Here is an 18,331-nt window from a genome sequence, read left to right on the forward strand (position 1 = left end):
CACGCACGCACACACACCCACCCCCATCCTCTCTTTACAAGGAATTCCTCAGGGCACAACCGTCTCTATGGCAGGAGTCATTTAATCTTCGGTTCCCCTGCCCTTTCGCTGGGTCTATGAATGGGTTTTACATAGGCTGATAAGTCCCGAGATTTTAAGGTAAAGCTTGGGTTGATAACCTACGTGATCCAACGTGATTAGGAACTGCGATTCGAAAGGGAGAGCCCACGGTGCCTGTCCACCACGCGCCGCGCACGCCCCACACTCGCCTGCATTTGGTCAGCCCGCGCTCCTGACGGCAGGGACGCCTTCGTAGCTGCTCATCCCAGGATCCTACGAGGCCAACCTCCGGCTCCGCCCCGGGGGGAAGTCTCCCGCCGCCCCCACGCCCCTAAGTAGCTGTCGTCACCCGGCCAAGGCCGCGGAGCGAGTGCTGTCAGGTCCGCGAGAGGAAGGACCACCATGTCAGGGCCGCCCCCGGGGCGCTGCCTTCGTGAGCAGGAGCCGGGATGCAGACGAAGCTGCTTTCCAGCACTGGCTGCTTCAAGGTGGCCGCAGCCGCACACCGCCTTCCGATCGCCGAGGTCGCCGAGGCTTGGCTCTCTGCTGGCCGGATCGTAAAAAGAGAGCCTTTTCTCCGCCTCCAGCACCATGGGACATAATGTGAGTCCATTCTGGACTTTTACAAAAGGAGGAACTAGGTTCCCTATTCTGCATGAGGCACTGTGGGGAAATCTAAAACCGACATTGAACATAAGCAGCCCCTGTCCACCACAGCATCACGCACACTGTTGTGTGGCTGAAATATGAATAGGGCCATTTTAAACACATTTAAAAATCTATAAAAAGCACACAAAACATGTGAACAGAATGAAAAGCTGTCTTCTGCCAAAATTAGGGGACCAATAAAGATATTATACGAACAGCTCAAAGTGTAAAGCTAGGGGAAAAGTGGGAGGAGTAAACGTCTGACCAACGCTGCTACCCTATAAAGAAATGTGATCAATGCTGAAAATTAAATCAGAAGATGAGTATTTCTCTACCCCAAGGCCCTAACGGACAGAGGCAGTAGGGTCTGTACCCAGCATGAAGTCAGGCCCACTCTTCATCTTTATGCTCTACTAACATCATCATTATTCCCAAACCTTCACTGGTACAGCTGATGCTTGATATTCCACATTTTGAGCTTCCCACTTTAGGCCAGAACGCTTGACTTAAAATGCAAAGAATTCAAGGGAAGAAAATCTAAGTTTTATTATTCACATCTCAACCCATCCCTTCTCTTGGGAGGAGGCCTTCATGAACAGAGTTGGCGGGGGCACTAGACTCTAGGGGTTGGGGGGAAAGGCACAGAAATGAACAGATTACTGAATTTGACTAAAGCCAGCATTCAATATACTGCAGCTTAGAAGCTGATAAAGGCTTAAGATTTCTGATGCCAAGCTGCAGGAAAACAAATGCTTAATGGAAAAAAAAAAAAAAGATTTCTCAGGGATTAAACAAGTATTAGTGAAGCAGAAAATTCACTATTAAGCAACATTTGGAAAAACAAAAGAAAATAAGATTGGAAATAAAATTGCTAAACAAAATTTTAAAGAGTTTAAAGATAGTATTCTACCAGAATGTAAGCAAAAAGATGAAAAAACATGAACAATAAGGTTCATCTCACAAAATGTACTTCTAACCATTTTATCTCCTTTTTTTGCTTTCTCTTTTTATCTACTATATAAGATGATGGATGCTAACTAAGCTCACTGCAGTAACCATTCCACAGTACAGTGTAAGCCAAAGGATTATGCTCATCACGCACCTTCAAATTATACAAGGAAGTACACCAATTATACCTCAATAAAACTTGAAAAAAATAATACAGTTACCAAGGAAGTAAGAGTGAGGTGAGTGATCTTTAGCTATCTCACGAAGTCTAAACTTGGTGAGACAAAGGCAAAACATGACAGCAAACACTGTAAATGCTTGAAGATATTTGATTACGGGATGTGGAATAGCAATTTAGAAAGGGAGACGCAGCAGAATATTGCTTTCTATTATTAATCTTTCTATAGAACTTTATTTTCTAGTCATATGTGTATCCATTACTTTGCTATTTTTTAAAGAAATTCTTCAAATCTACACCTACAAATGAGGAAAGTAACTGAACACGGGGACATGTACAGTTGGTTTATAACGATGGTAGGATTATGTATGATTTGCTTCCTCTTTTTACATTTGTTTCCATAATGCTATTATGGTAAATTTGACAAATCAAGCAAATTCAAACTGAGTTTTAAGGCAATCAGGCTATGACCAAGAAATTCTTTGAGGAAATGAAAAAAAAAAAATAAAGGGGGGGGGAAGTAACCTATAAATGCTCTTTATAAATAAAACAAACTGGAAAAAACAATTAAGACATACGGATATTACAAATAACAATGCAAACACCTTCATTTAGCCTTTCCCAGAAGTGAGATTAAAGCAGTACAAGTTAAATATCCCCACCGCCCCTTTTTTTCCAGCTCCTGGGATCTTAGTTCCCCCAGTCAGGCCCTTGGCAGCTGAAAGCACAGAGTCCTAACCACTGGACCACAAGGGAATTCCTGTCAAATATTTTTTAAAATTGCACATCCCCTTTTGAGTTGTCTGTTCTTTGTGCATTGGTCTAATGGTATTCCTACATATCCACATATAAATAACTATATATTGATAATTTGCTGTAGTCACAGTTATACTTTTCCTTGTCTACTATTCAACCTTCTTATATAAGCAACTAATTCTTTTGTGATCAATCTGTTTCTTGTTTCCTTCATGATTTCTGTCCTTTGAGCTTAATGTCAACTCGCATTCCCAATTCAAAGGTTTAATATTTAACTGTATTTTTTGTAGTTGTAATTTTTTATATAATTAACATAGGGCTGATTTTTAACACGGCATGGGGTAAACATCTAACTAGTTATCCCAACAGAATCTGTTGAATATTCCACTCCTCTTTTTATATGTGATGCTTCATTTATTAACCAAATTCCTATAACAAGACATATATGTTGGGGAAATGTTGCTTTGGATATTTTAAGTGATAATGACATACATTTGAAATGGATTATTTTTGTCCCCCTAATATTTATGTCTCACTTGTTTTATGTCCTAATGTTTTGGCTCACTGATTTAATGATTTATTAAGAATTTCTTACATTCTAGACATAGTAAGTTTAAGATATATAATGGTAAATGAAAAAAACAAGTTCTTTCTCTCAATATTAAAATATCAAAAAATTATGGCAAGAGTGAACAGCACTTTTTTGTTGATATAGTTTGAGTTCCAAGAATGACTTTCATTATTACATCTGTGTATTAATGTATATTACACATATTTAAAAATTTATATAAGACTTTCTATTCACTTCATGGCTTTCACAAGACTCAAAATAAAATTTCAAAAGACAAGAGTTGAGAACTATGACCTGTAACAAGGAAAATTAAAAGTGCTGTTGGAAAACTTAAGGGGAAAAGAGTTTCATCCTTTATTTTCAAGGAAAGTCTGTATATTATAAATACAAACAGTTGTATCATTGAGTACAGAGCTCACATTGCAAACATTTAACCATGTTCATCACATATCTGATGATATTACTTTTAAAAGCTTGTCTTTCACTCTTTGTGCCATGAAAATCACATTACATTTCAGTGACACAGTCCTGTTTAAAGGTTCCTTTTAAGTAAAAATAGGACCCAATAATTTTTGAAGTGTTTCACATATCCTGTTATAGGATCAATAAGCACCATACTAAGACATGGCATTTAGACATGAAATATGTCTAAAACCCCTGAAGAATACAATAAAAATAAGCAAGACATTTAGAATGCTTTAATCTTTCCAGTTAACACCATCTGTATCAGTAATTGCAACGTTGTAACTTTTAGCATTTCACATAACTAGGCAGTAAGGATCTTGTTTTAAGGGTGGGAGTGAGAACAGAAGGACAAGAGATACAAGAGTGTCAAGTTTCATGCTTCTATTAAAAAAAAATCAAAAATCAAAAATCAAAACTACTTTCTTCTCTGCATCAAAACTGTACCACAGACTTGAAGGTTGTTTTAGCGTTAATCCCATGACTCATCATCTACTGGATTAGGAGCTTGTGAAGAAGAAAACCCTGCTGTGTTCAAAGAGCTCTTGCCCTGGTAATTCTTAAAAAGAAAAAAAAAGAAAAAACAAAGAAGCAAACAAACATTTAATTTTATGCAGTTTTAAAGTTACATTGCCTAGACTGAGAGCAGGGACTCAAGCTTTCCACCATGTCTTCCCCAAATATATAAAAAATGTCCCTCTCACTTGATCCAATCCATTTGAAAAAAGGTCCATATCAACCAGGGAAGTCTAAATCACAGAGTATTCCAAGAAAAATTTAAGTCAATAGTTTTGGCAAGTGGAAAAACAAAGCTCTTCACTTCAATGAATAAGCATAAGTATTTAATGATTAGTATGCCCACTGTTTCTGTATAAAAATGGTGTTGCCTATAAACTGAAAAGATATGCAACCACATCTCTATTATTTTATCTTAATAATAGGGTCAAAATTCAAAAAACAAAGAATTCCTACAAAAATCTCAAAAGATCTCAAATTAGAATTTAAAATCCCAGCAGAACTGGGAAAGGAAGGTGTCTGGGCATAAATCTCAAATTTCTCACCTTTAAGACCAAAACTATGTATGTATATAAAATTTTTAGAGAACTATTAATCTTCTTGGTATGAAAATAATGGAATAGGTAAATTATTGAATGTTACAGTTACTTCACAATAGCACAACATTTACAGAGAATAACTAAAAGCCAAGTACTACATTCTTCCCCTCAACTAACCTTTCTAGTATCGATTGATGCAAACACGTTTCCTCTTGTACTACCACTGAAGCCAGGAACATACGTACTAAAGGCAATTTCTTCCAACCACGCAGGAACATCTTGTTGAGCCTTTAAAAAAAATTAACTTCATATACCACATGCATAAAGTCTCAAAGATTGGCACAGTTTACTTTTCCTTAAAATACATATACATAAAACGTCTACCTTCAGTGACAAGGTAAGAACACTATCCATTCAGTCTTAAAAATTAAGAACTTACATCTGACAGAACTTTCACTAGAGGCTGTGCTAAATGGCTATCTGATTCAGGATCAAAAAAGGAAACAGCTCTGCCAGTATTTCCACAACGACCAGTACGCCCAATTCGATGGACATATTCGTCAATGGCAGATGGAAGATCAAAATTGATAACATGCTGAACATTTTCAATATCCAGCCCTCGGGCAGCTACTGAAGTAGCAACAAGAACGGGGCACTTCCCACAGCGGAAATCTCCAAGAGCTTGTTCTCTCTCTCTCTGTTCTCGATCACTTGAAAGAAAATAAAGCATGTATTAGGGCAGCTCTTAAGAAAATTATTAAAAAGAACCAATAAAGCTTCAACACAAACTTCTTTTTAATAATAGTAAAAAATAGCAACATTTAACATTAACATCTACTTCTTACATGCCAAATATTATACTAATTCCTTTCAAGTCATCATTTAATTCTCACAACAACCCTCTGAGGTTAGGACAATTAACCCCATTTGCAGATGAGGTAAGGTGACAGCTGATACAGAGCCAAAATACAAACTCAAATATGACAAACATCAACTCTTACCTATTAATAATCTTTCTAGTCTTGATAAAAAATATATAACTACTTGCTCAGAATGCGATCTCAAAAATGACTGCTTTTTAAAAAGTAAAACCTCTGAATTCTACGTATTCACTGATTAATATTTTAGATCTACTAGTAAAGTGCCAATGAAGTTGTGTTAATATGACATTTTTAAGGACTCCAATAAAAAAAAATCAAGTATCAGAAAGATTAGATTCAGCTGAAGAAACACCTAGATCTAAGGATCAGAGAGCCTTTTAAGTGAGAGGTCTTGTGACGTTACCATTCCTCATGATGAGGAGTCTAAGTTATACCTTTAACTCGCCCATTCCTGTCACTTGGCTCCTGTGAGAACTTAACATGGAGATGAAGAGAAACAATTTAGAGCCTGAGACCCTGATTCCAGGGTTTTACACTAGTTAAATACACTGATGTGTCTTAACAAATGATAAACAGAAGTTACCTCCTTACTAGGAAATCATATTAATCTACTCACCCGTGAATACTTGTTGTTGATATTTTTTCTTGACAAAGAAAAGTGGCAATAAAATCTGCCTTTTTCTTAGTTTCAACGAAGACCATAGTTCTTTCATCTCCTACAAGACAATGAAACAATGATTAACAATCAAACTACAAAATTAGGAGAAGAAAAAAAAAGGGTAAGGTGAAGAGGAAACTGTCTCATCCACCACTGTACTTCCAGAACCTAGACTCAGGATTGATAGGTAACAGTAACTCAAATATTTCCTGAATGGATGAATGTAAAAGATAGACAAGGACTTTTTCCTACTTCAGGACTAAAAAAATCAGCTTGCCCTTTGCCTTCCTAGGCCAACCAAGAAGCAGAGACATAGAGAAAGATAAATGGTATCTACCTGCCAACTCTTGGCAGTTCCAAATTTGTCTCAGGCCCTTCATTTCCCTCTCTATAAATAAATTCCTTTGTTCTTTACTTTCCAAGACCATAGAGTCTTTTATTCTACCTTGACTGCCAGAGGTATTCATAATAATGGCATCTAACCCAGGGCTGACCAACTCTACAATATTCCATGTTCCAACATTATCTCTTAATTCAAACCCCTTAATCCCCAAAGTATCTTATATAAAGAGAAAATTATCCCAGGGTCTTAACGCATTAATTAATATTTACTTGTTAGCTTATAAGTATTTAATTGGTTGAAATTCAAGCATGAGCCAGAGACTTTTCCACACAAGGAACTTTTCTATAAAATGTTAGAGGGAAGATGATAATTTATAGCCTTAATGGAAGTAAGAAGGTATTACTTTTCATAATCCACTCCCTCATCTTCTTATCATTTGGCTTCATTTATTCAACAAATATTTAGTGCCTCGTAGATGCCAGTAACTATTCTAGGTGTTGTGGGGAGGCAAATAATAACTCTTATGCATTAAGTCTAAAAAGGAAAAAAAAGCAGAATAAAGGGCCCAAGTGGCCTGATGTACCCTCTCTAATTGGATGACATCTGAGTAGAGATATTACTAAAATAAGCGAACTATTCAGATACCCAAAGAAACAGTATTACACGCCAGACGTAGGAACAAATATAAAGGGTCAGATCTAGGGTATGGGTGGTCCTGATGTGCTCAAAAACAAAACAAAGCAACAGCAACAAAACAGAAAAGAGGTCCCCGTGTGATTTTTATGTTCTAGGCAGAGGCAACGTCAAGAGCAAAGGCAATGAGGCAGAACTACGTGTGGTCTGTGCAGGGACGCGTAAGGAGCAAGTGCGGCTGGATCAGGGTGAGCAAGGGGAAGCAGCAGGATCTGAAGACGGGGTGACGGAGGCCACACCATGAAGGGCCTTGACAACCACTGAGAGATCTTTACTTTGAGGAGGAAACCCACTGGCTTTGAAGAAAAGAAGTGGAAAGATCTGATCTTTATTTTAACTGAGCAGCTGATGGGTTCTGATACAGTTTGATGCTAGGTAGAAACAAGAGGATTTTGCTAACAGATCAGATGTGTACATTGGAGAAGGAAACCAAGGATGCCTCAGATTTTGTGTCTGAGCAACTGGAAGAATGGAACAAACACTAAGATAGGAGGACTGCAAGAAAGTAAGATTTAGAGGTGATGTTTAATTATCAATAAATCACAGATATCTATTAGACAGCCAGGTAGGAAATCAATAGAGCAACTGATTCCTGCAGTAATAAATGAGTTATACCCTTGAGATATAGTCATTTTATTTATTAGACAGTAATGATTTCATGTTTTATCAAAAATTACCTTTCAATCCAACAAGATGCCCAAGGCCAAAACTGATTCATTTGATACGGTCAGGTACATAATACTACTGTGCAGCTCAAAGCCTTGATTTCATCTTTTCTTGGTTCCCAGTGTGAATCCCAAATGGTAATAAAAATTTAACTCCATTAACACTTTATCTAGTTTTTTTCCTCTACTGATTCTGTATTTTTTCTAGTTCAGACAATAAGCTATACGCCTTTGGTGGCAGCAATAATGCAAAATTTAGTTTTATGATCAGACCATCTGGTCATCTTTGTAAATGGATTGAATTATAGTTACTTATTTTGTTGGGTGAAAAATAATAGAGAATTCATCTTGTTAGCTTTTTTTTTTGGACAATTAGTGTACTGTGAACTAAAATCAATTAAGAATCTAAAAAGAATTCTAGCTTTGATAGTTAGATTATAACTTTCTGTATTTTCGTGTTTACTCTTGACCCATGGCTGAAGTGGTAGAACTGAAGCTATAAGCTCTTTATGTATCTATAATTCAGAAGGTTTTATCCACCACTATGTAAATCATTACGTTAATCCCTATGGAGAGTATTAACAAACTATAAAGTCTCTTAAAGTTGAGCTCAATTTTGACTGGTTTACAGAGACAGAGAGTTTATAGAGATAAATATTCCTAAAATTCCCGTAAAATAAAGAAATTCACTCATAATACTTTTAACTATATTAAACTTAAAAAAAAAAACTCTTTCTCTAGGAATTAAAGCAGAAATATTTTAAGATTCCAAGTTCCCATAATTAAGTGAAATCTTTGATACACAAGACTAACTTACTCAAAAATACATGTCCTTTCTCCAATTTATTAGTGTTAAGAAGAAAACAAACATGTATTTACTTATTTTCTCAATGTATAGAGATTTGCCAGCCAAATTAAGTAATATTCTCCATAATGTTTAATGGTATGAAAATGTAAATCTGTGTTCAACTAAACTGACTATCCAACACTAATCTACCGTTTTGCATACTGTCACCTGGAAGATAATTTTCAAGATCTTTGGCTTTAGGTAGCTTAACATAGTAGACTATATTGAGTTAATTAACTCAATAATCACTGAATATAGGATAGAATTCTTAAAGATTAATTACTAAACATAAGTTTATGTCCTTTTGCTTGTTAGTTTTCATATACTATAGACAATATCTTTGAGTCATATTAATAAATCGATTCAATGTTGCTACTTTAAGTATAAAAAGATATGTGTGATATAGAAAGTAGTATAGAAAGTTCATGAGCTCTGGCAGTCAGCTACAATGTTTGTGTATGACACCTCTCAATTGTCCATCCCTGCCTCTAGTTTACTCTATGAAATAGAAGTTTTTCTGGTTAAAAGTAATAATTCACATAAGTGGTTGAGCCTATATTTGGAGTAATAGTGACCAAGAAATATAAACCATTAGTGGGTTTGTTTTTCAAGAAAAGAAAAAGTAAATTTTCCCTAAAGTGATGGCTCTCAAAATTTTGGTCTGTGACCCCTTTAAACTCTTAAAAAAGTATCAACAATCCCAAAGAGTTTGTTATGTGGGTTATAAGAATTGATATTTACCATATTAAAAACTAAAATCAAAAACATTTTAAAACTTATTGGAACATACTGCAAGTTAAAATAATTTTTAGTATAACTACAAAAATTGTTTTTACCTCACAGACTCCTTGAAAGGGTCCTAGGGACCCTGAGGAGGATTCATTTTGTCCTAAATTGTCAGTTTGCTCCAGATTATGAAAAAAGCACAATGAAAGACAAAACTCAGAAACTAAATTTTATACGTGCTGGTTTATAATATGTGAGTCTTACAAGAAGCTATGAAATGTGTTAAAATTTTAGCAAAATTCAATCAATTTGGATGGAACTATTTCTTGAGTTACCGTTTAATGAATTACTTACATTATGAAAGGTTTTTCTTTCTCTTCCTTGTAATCAGCCTATATGGCAGAGATTCTGTTGACTTTATTATGTCTTTGGTTACTTAAAGGGAAAAAGATCCCCTTGTTTATGAAAGAGCTATGGTTCTTTACAACCATATTACCTTCTAAGTTTATTTTTAAATGCTTTATTTGTCACTTCAATTAAATTGGTAACTAAGAACTGTTTTCTCAGACACCAATAATCTTACATTAATCAAATGTTCAACTTTCCTCTGACAACTTTTGATTTTGCCTTTTTAAGATCAGACCATAAATTTAGAAAAACTACTAAACTACTTTTGAGATTTCTCAGAGAACCCCAGGAGAAAAGATATAGGTTTTTTTATTTCACCATATAAAATAAAAGAGAGAGTAAAAATAATTAAGCTTGTTTAATGTATTACCACTTTTAATAGTCGTGTGGTAAGAACTGCTGAATCAGAAGAGACATTAAGCTTTCCCTAGGTTAAAATTTATAGGTAAAACATTATTCATACATTCAAAAATGTATACTTTATGGGAAGTCCCTAGAATTGTGTAAATTCCCTTGCTGTTCATATTATTTTTTACCTTCAAGAGAAACACTGATCAAAACACTTGTGAAACAACTCTATAAAGATTTTCTGTATTTTTCAGAGGCCTGGAGGTACACTGCTCCATACAACAGTATAATGTTGCCAACCATAATTTCACCTGTTACTTAAAATGTTTATTTGGCTACAATCTTACTTTTTTCTTATTTGCATCTAGCATCTGATGGTTCTCAATTGGGATGTACATGAGACTTACGCATGGACTTTTGTAAAAATACAGATGACTAGATCCTATTCTATGCTTACTGAATCTATGTACTTGTTATTCTTGGTATGAAAAATTATGTCTACCAATTTTCATAAATCAGATATAACATTCACATACGTTTTTGAAAATAGGCTTAATCATCACCATTATAGCCATTTTGCTATAATTTGTGGGAATGGCTTTATTACCTTTATTTTGCATGCCACAGAAAAAAAAACATATTCCCTTATTTGTAGCATTATTGTTATCATGAACCCTCATCAGATCTTCCATATTTAACAATGATCAGTAATAACCACAATCATTAAGTCTCTGTCAACTATAGATAGTTTTGTTTTGTTTTGATGATTATTCAAAGGCTTTCTATATAAACTACAGATCAGTTTCCATCTTCAATAAAAAAGAACAGACTCCAAGCCTTGTGGAAGACTGTTCCAAGCACTTCAAACTTTTGATACCTCAAAGAATAGCCTTGGGTAGAAGGTTGTAAATTGACATTTTTGACAACTTGCAAACATCATTGGATTACATATGATTTCTAGGACTGCTAACAGTCCAGAAGCAGATGGACTCATGAAAGCAGACTGCTGACAGATTCAATGAAATAAGAATTAATACATTAAAAATGGGGAAATTTAGAAAAGAGGAATTCACTCAAATTTCTAGGTACTGCAGATGAAATATGGCAGAGTTTCTAAGACTTAGTTTCCTATTCTTCAGAGGCCTTTAAAAATTCAATCTCAGATTTCTTATGAAAACTTCTAGATAGAAGTTAACTTAGTGACTTTAACAGTTGTTCAATACTGTACGGTTCTAGATTTGCAAAACAAACTCAAGAAGACCTCTGTTACAGAACAGTCTTGCTACACCTATGCAAATAGGACAAACATAATGAGACCAGCCTTTCTTGTGATCAAGAATAATCTCTGAGATTACTGTGATCATGCAGGAATATAAACTGTCAGAAAAAAACTTTGAAATGAGCAAAGATGATTACTGATTAGCACACTCTTTAGGGCTGTCTCTGCCTTTTACTATTTTTATTTGTTTTATACTTCTATTGCAACAAATAGTGATGCAAATGATTTTTATCAATAAAAATACAAATGAAATTTCCCTGCAAATGTAACTGATTATTGCTTTGTGGATACTGACCATTTTTTGCATCTATTTGTAAATTCATCTTAGCCTTCCTGATATCTTACACATAAATGTGTTCTTTGGATTCTCCTTTGAACTAGCTGTAACATCTTACTAGTTCCCTTTGTAATTAATGAGCTCAATAAACTCTTTGACACCTGTTCATTTAAAATTGTGAAAAAGGCAGATGGTACATTACTATGAAATAATGAAACCTATACATTTTAAAGGCAGAAGAGGAAAGTCAGAAGATTTAAGTTAACAGTTAGAAACAGAGATAAATTATATGAACAAAAATATGTAAAATATGAGGATATATGGTATGACATTTCCATGCAAAGTGAAAAAAAAAAACAAAAAAACCACAAGAATAATAAACTGTAAACTACAAAACATTTAACAGTTTAAATACAGAAGTATACCCATAGTACTTACACACTGACCTCAAAGGATTCCCAAAGGGAAACCAGCACTTTTGAAACACTCTTTTCAGTAGAATTATTTTCTAAATAAACTTTATTCCACAAATTTATATATAAAAAGTCTTAAGGTAATTACACTAGAAATGTGTTCTAACTTCAGCAAAACCATATATTGCTTATGTCCTGCTACATCTGGAACTTCAATTTATACTGGCCAACTTACTTGACATCTCTGTATTTCAGTGTACTCATCCTTAAAATGGGGATAACAAAACCCACCTCAGAAGGTTGTTTTGAGAATTAAATGAGTTGTTAACACATGTAAAACAATCAGAACAGTATGTGGCCCATAGCAGTTATTATTTTTAATCTGTATACTAGAGTATATGCTATAATACATATGAAGCAAACTAATAACATTTCTCAAACTCAAGATGAGTATTTGGTGTTTAAAAGTTTTTTTTACATGTAAAACTCAGAAAAAAACTGAAGACTAGAAGCCTTTAAAAAGTGCTTTCTAAATCAACTTTCTCTTTTCTTATTGTTGGAAATGAGACAGCTTCCTGCTTTTTCACTCCCCAATCCCAACACTGACACACAAGCTGAAACAGACTTACTAAAATGGAGGATGAGGAGAATGGACACATATAAGTGCATGTGTAACAAAAGGGTATTAAATGGCCATATAGAAAATTTTATTTCCAGGCACAAACTAAAGCTATCTCAATCAAAGAAATACAACTTTCTATTAAAAAAAAGAAAATTTGAGGGGAAAGAGATAAAATTTTTACCAACATTGTGAAGGAACAGAACAAGATCTTTAAAGACCCTTCTAGCTCCAAAATTCTTTGAATCTATGAATACAGGAAGCCTTAGAGAGCAGCTGGGAGCTAGAAACACAACAAAGATTTCACTTTTAGTGGAGTAAACAGAGCTTGATGTAAAGATACATTACTAATCCTTTCTATTTTCTAAAACAAGAACACATGTATTTCTCCTGGAATAGTTTTTGGTCAAACACTGTTAAAGTCTCAAATTCTTCCTATTTTTAACATTTATGGAGGAGAAAGGACTGTACTGCTACATAATTTATCCAAAAAATCGAATCATAAGAAAAAGAGCTTTAGAGAAAGGGGAAACAGTGAAAACTTATTTAATTCATGCCAAAGAATGCTTAAAGTCATTTCTAAAAGTCATTTTGCAAAAATCATCTTGTCAAAATCGTAACAATAGATAATTATATCAACGTAAGGTACCTATGTTTCGTAGAATTTCAACAAGTTTTTCTCTTTTTGAGTACTGGCCAACTTGGAGAACGGTCTGCTGAACATCTCTACATGCTCCACCCACTTGTCCAACAGCAACAAACAAATAATTCGACTTTAAAAACTCCCCAGCCAACCTTGAAAGACAAGAGAGTATTGCTTAACTTATCCTCTTCCATTAATACTCATAATATTCACTGAATTCCTGCAAGTGTCACTTCAATATTAATAAGCCAGATTATAACAGCTATAAGAGAAGGCAGATATTTACATCATCCAAGTACTACTTTCAAATATCAGTATAAAATGTTAAGATTTTGCAAAATACTTAACAACTACTAGTGAAAAGGTCTGTATCAAAATATGGATAAGTAATTTCAAGTAGATGTGCTGACCATACAAAACTATATAAAACATGTATATAACAGTAATAAAAAGTATGCTAAACTAAGTATCAGACTACAACAAGCAGGATTTTCTTTTATTAAAAATTAAAATGTAAACCTAAAGCAAAAATTCTGTTCTTCATTCATTGCTTTCATGTATGTTATTTCTAGGAGTTGTTTCCTGAAAATATTTGTTAAATTAGTATACTTCAAATGAACTATTATGAGCAAACCGGATCTTAAGTCAGTGCTTTTCAGCATGACAAACATAGAAAATGATAATATTTGTAGACCATAATTGGGCAAAAAAATGAAATGAGGTGAAGAGACTAGGGGCTAGGGCCACACCAAGCTGCAGATCCTGCCCCCAAAGGTTGGGAGTGTCAGCATCTTGACACACACACCACTTACTGACAGCATACAGTTCAGAGGCCCTGCTCTAGATCATCCAGGAACATGGAGTGGACAGAAGGGGAGTTGCCAATTACAGAGCAAGTTTGGGAGGAAAAAATGGGAGGTCATGTAGCAGTCATGTATATACTCTATGTAGCAGTCCCTTACTTTCTAGCCACCCCTAGCATATCAAGAAAATAATTCAAACTCAGTATATCCAGAATCTTAATAAATCACTGCTGCTTCTCTCTCTTCATCTGCTCTCTTACCATAAAAGAAAAAGAAAAACTTACTGTTGATATACTACCTCTAAAGAACCCTCTCATCTAGGAACAAACCTTGAAATCATCCGCAATTCTTAACCGTCAATCATCGTTTGCACTCGTTAAAACATACTCTTAGTGCCTCATGTTAGGCATACATGGTACAAGGCACTGGGTGTATAAAGATGAATGGTGGTCTCTGCCTCTGAGGTGCTCATATCGAGTAGCATAAATATAGTTATATAAACTCTTTAGGATTGTTTTTCCTCTTAGATGAATTACCAGTAACTCATGTTCATCAAGTCCAATAGTGAACCTATTCATCAACTCCCTCTTTCCTTTCCAGTTTTCCTTAATTGGCATCATGGTGTTGGGACGCGAAAGTCCTTTGAATCATATTGATTCCCCCTCATACTCCTTTAATTCTGCCCTTCAAAAGTGTTCTACTTGGCAATTATCTCTAAAATATTTCAAATTTGTTAGTTTCTTCTCTGTTTCCCACCTTATTTTAGGTCCTTTTCAGTTTCCCTCTGCTCATTGGTAATAGCTGTCTAACCCTGCCTGGATTTCACTTTTATGCTGGTAAAAATTCCAAAACAAAACCTGATCTTTATAGCCATTTATTTAAAATAAACCCTCTCGAGTTCAACTCGAGGATGGAAGATGCCTTAGAGGACTGTGTCAGGGAGGGTGGGGGGGACTCGAAGGGGGGGGAGTCAAGGGAGGGAGAGAATACGGGGATATGTGTATAAAAACAGATGATTGAACTTGGTGTACCCCCCAAAAAAGTAAATAAATAAATTAATTAATAAATAAACCCTCTCATGTCTTTCCATCTCTGCAGACTAACCAACTTTCAAACACTTCTACACATGACAATTTCTGCCTCATCTGTCACTTTTTTACCTGGACTGGTGTATTTCTGGCTTATTTAGACTACATCCTATTGGCCACACAAGCCAAATTCTGTTCCTCCTCATTATTTATCCTTGTTTCTTCTTTCCTTCTGCATAGAGTGCCTTTCCCCAGGCATCATTGTTTCACATTTTTGCTTGCTGCTTCCTTAGATCATGCTTCAAGCTTGAAGACTTTTTTTTTTTTCACATTTTAAAGCTCTTTATTGGAATATAATTGCTTTACACTGTTGTGCCAGTTTTTGCTGTACAACAAAGTGAATCAGCTGTATTTATACATATATCCCATATCCCCTCCCTCCCGCGACTCCCTCCCACCCTCCCTGTCCCATCCTTCCAAGTCATCGCCCATCATCTAGTTGATCTCCCTGTTTTATGCAGCAGTTTCCCACTAGCTATCTGTTTCACATTTGGTAGTGTATATATGTCAGTGCTACTCTCTCACTTCGTCCCAGCTTCCCCTTCGCCCCCCACCCTGTGTCCTTAAGTCTGTTCTCCACAACTACATCTTTATTCCTGCCCTGTCACTGGGTTCAACAGTACCATTTTTTGAGCTTCCATATATATGATTTAGTATATGGTATTTGTTTTTCTCCTTCTGGCTTACTTCGCTCTGTATGACAGACTCTAGGTCCATCCACCTCACTACAAATAACTCAATTTCATTCCTTTTTATGGCTGAGTAATATTCCATTGTACATATGTGCCACATCTTCTTTACCCATTCATCTGTTGATGGGCATTTAGGTTGCTTCCATGTCCTGGCTATTGTAAATAGTGCTGCAATGAACATTGGGATACATGTTTCTTTTTGGATTACGGTCAAACTTGAAGACTCTTAACAGACATCATTTCATCCATTTCCTGCCCAGTCTTGTGAAAGAATCCTGTTATTTCGTGAAAGAAACTATTTAAAACACTTTTCACTTTTCTTGGAATATAGTGAGGTTCAACAGATGTTAACTATTGTAACACTAGATTATTATAGTAAATCATTAAATAGTTAAAATATGTAAATATTAAATTACATAAAATATTTTAAATTATAGTAACTATATTTATGCTACTTGATATGAGCACCTCAGAGGTGCTCATAAAAAGTCCTCAACAAATACTACTGACTGACAGTAGTATACATTAGTCATTTGGGCTGGCCAATATCCAAACACTTTCCTATTTCAGGATAAATTAAAGAAATAGATAGGCAGCAGGAATATTACCTGCTAATTAGGTAGGTATTTACCTACCTAGTATTAAGTACCAAAGATGATGATGGGAATGTAGATACTCCATTTCAAATTTAAGACACCATTTAAATATAAGAAACTCTTCTTTTATGTACCACTAAGAAAGAAAAAAATCCTGACAACTGGCCAAATTACGATTTGGACTTTTTCCCCTGTAAAGAGCTCTTTTTAACTTTATACAAAGACTTTTAAAATCATGTAATAAGTAATACAAATTGATAGCACCACTGTCTAAAGGCTTATGGAGTGTTTGATCCTACATAACATTCTATCAGACCAGGGGGTCCACTTCCAGCAAAGGTGGTACCGCAGCAAGTGCATAACCACGGGGTCCCTATCATACCACAACACCCAGAAGTTGCCAGCCTAACAAACCGGAACTGTCCACTGAAAGAACAGCTATAAGGCCAGCTTGGAAGTGCTTCTTTATGAGGATGGAGCATCATTCAGCAGGAATCAAAGATCTTCATGTGGTACATGGGTCTAGGAACCAAGGGATACAAGCAAGTGTGGCCCACATACCATCCATCCCTCCCAGTGACCCACATGGGAAATCTGTGCTTCCTGCCCCCACTACAGGTGTAGCTTCTGCAGTTTTGGAAGTCTTAGTTCCCAAAGACAGAACAGTTCCACCAGAGAAAACAGGAAGAGTCTTACTGAACCGTAAGCTAGAGCTGCTGTATGGGCACTTCAAGTTCCCTGTGGCCAAGGGATTAGCAGGCAGGAAGAAGAGTCACCATTCTAGCAGGAGTGTGTCATCCTAATCTCAGAACTCACAGGCCACACAGTACATGGTATGATACTCAAATATCTGTCAAAATTGGTATATAAATTTTCTAACACAAGCACAATTCCCCCAAGCTCTATAATTTGGTTTGAAGAGAAGGCACAACAATAAAAATAATTTCATTTAGTAAGCACTTATTAAATCCTAGCTAGGTGCTGTGCTCACGTACTCTTGTTCTCTCTCTCTCTCTCTGGAAACACACACACATTGACCCACACGCACTTTAATAAAATGTGATGCTAATGTAAGGCCAGGAATTAAGGTAAGAAACAATGAAAAACACGGTAAACTTTTTAGAAATACTTCTACTTTTAAACTACCTATGTTACAATCTTAAATTTTCTTTAAAAAGTAAATCTCTCAAAAATAAGATATTCATATTGCTTCTCCTGCTATAAAAGCATCTAAGTACATAGCAACTACTTTTAAGAAGAAAAAATTTACCTTTGAATTTCTTCTGGAAAAGTTGCACTAAACATAAGGGTCTGACGCTGTTCCTTTGATGGCATTCCTGGGCAGGAAATTAACTTCTTCATTTCTGGTCCAAAACCCATATCCAGCATGCGATCAGCTTCATCCAAAACTAAATATTTGACCTGTCTGAGACCAATCTTTAAGGATATTTTCAAGGGTGAGAGCAGAGAATGCATACTAGTTAATATATCAAACTAAAATACTCTCCACAATTCCAACTATTAATATATTCTTAAGGATGAAGATTAGAAATCAATGTATAAAATGATAAGAATTGTCATGGTTAGACAATACTTTGTGTTTAAGTTCTCAATTTTGTCTTATGTTATAAAACATTTTATAAGAAAGAAGCGAAAATATCTAGATCACTACTA

General features: G+C 35.4%; 1 protein-coding gene across 1 annotated transcript in view; it reads right to left on the bottom strand.

The window, feature by feature from the left end:
- Nucleotides 1-3,495: 3,495 nt before the first annotated feature.
- DDX4 (DEAD-box helicase 4) overlaps nt 3,496-18,331 on the bottom strand; it is a 67,435-nt gene continuing 52,599 nt past the window's right edge. Inside the window, exons 16-21 of the mRNA XM_057700722.1 lie at nt 17,928-18,094; nt 13,485-13,630; nt 6,176-6,275; nt 5,118-5,388; nt 4,856-4,966; nt 3,496-4,182 (exon numbers count right to left, since the gene is read on the bottom strand). Of these exons, the coding sequence (XP_057556705.1) occupies nt 4,096-4,182; nt 4,856-4,966; nt 5,118-5,388; nt 6,176-6,275; nt 13,485-13,630; nt 17,928-18,094 (882 nt within the window). The 3' untranslated portion in view covers nt 3,496-4,095. The remainder of the gene's footprint in view (nt 4,183-4,855; nt 4,967-5,117; nt 5,389-6,175; nt 6,276-13,484; nt 13,631-17,927; nt 18,095-18,331) is intronic.

This window comes from Hippopotamus amphibius, chromosome 1 (assembly GCF_030028045.1).
Source record: "Hippopotamus amphibius kiboko isolate mHipAmp2 chromosome 1, mHipAmp2.hap2, whole genome shotgun sequence".
NCBI lineage: Eukaryota > Metazoa > Chordata > Mammalia > Artiodactyla > Hippopotamidae > Hippopotamus > Hippopotamus amphibius.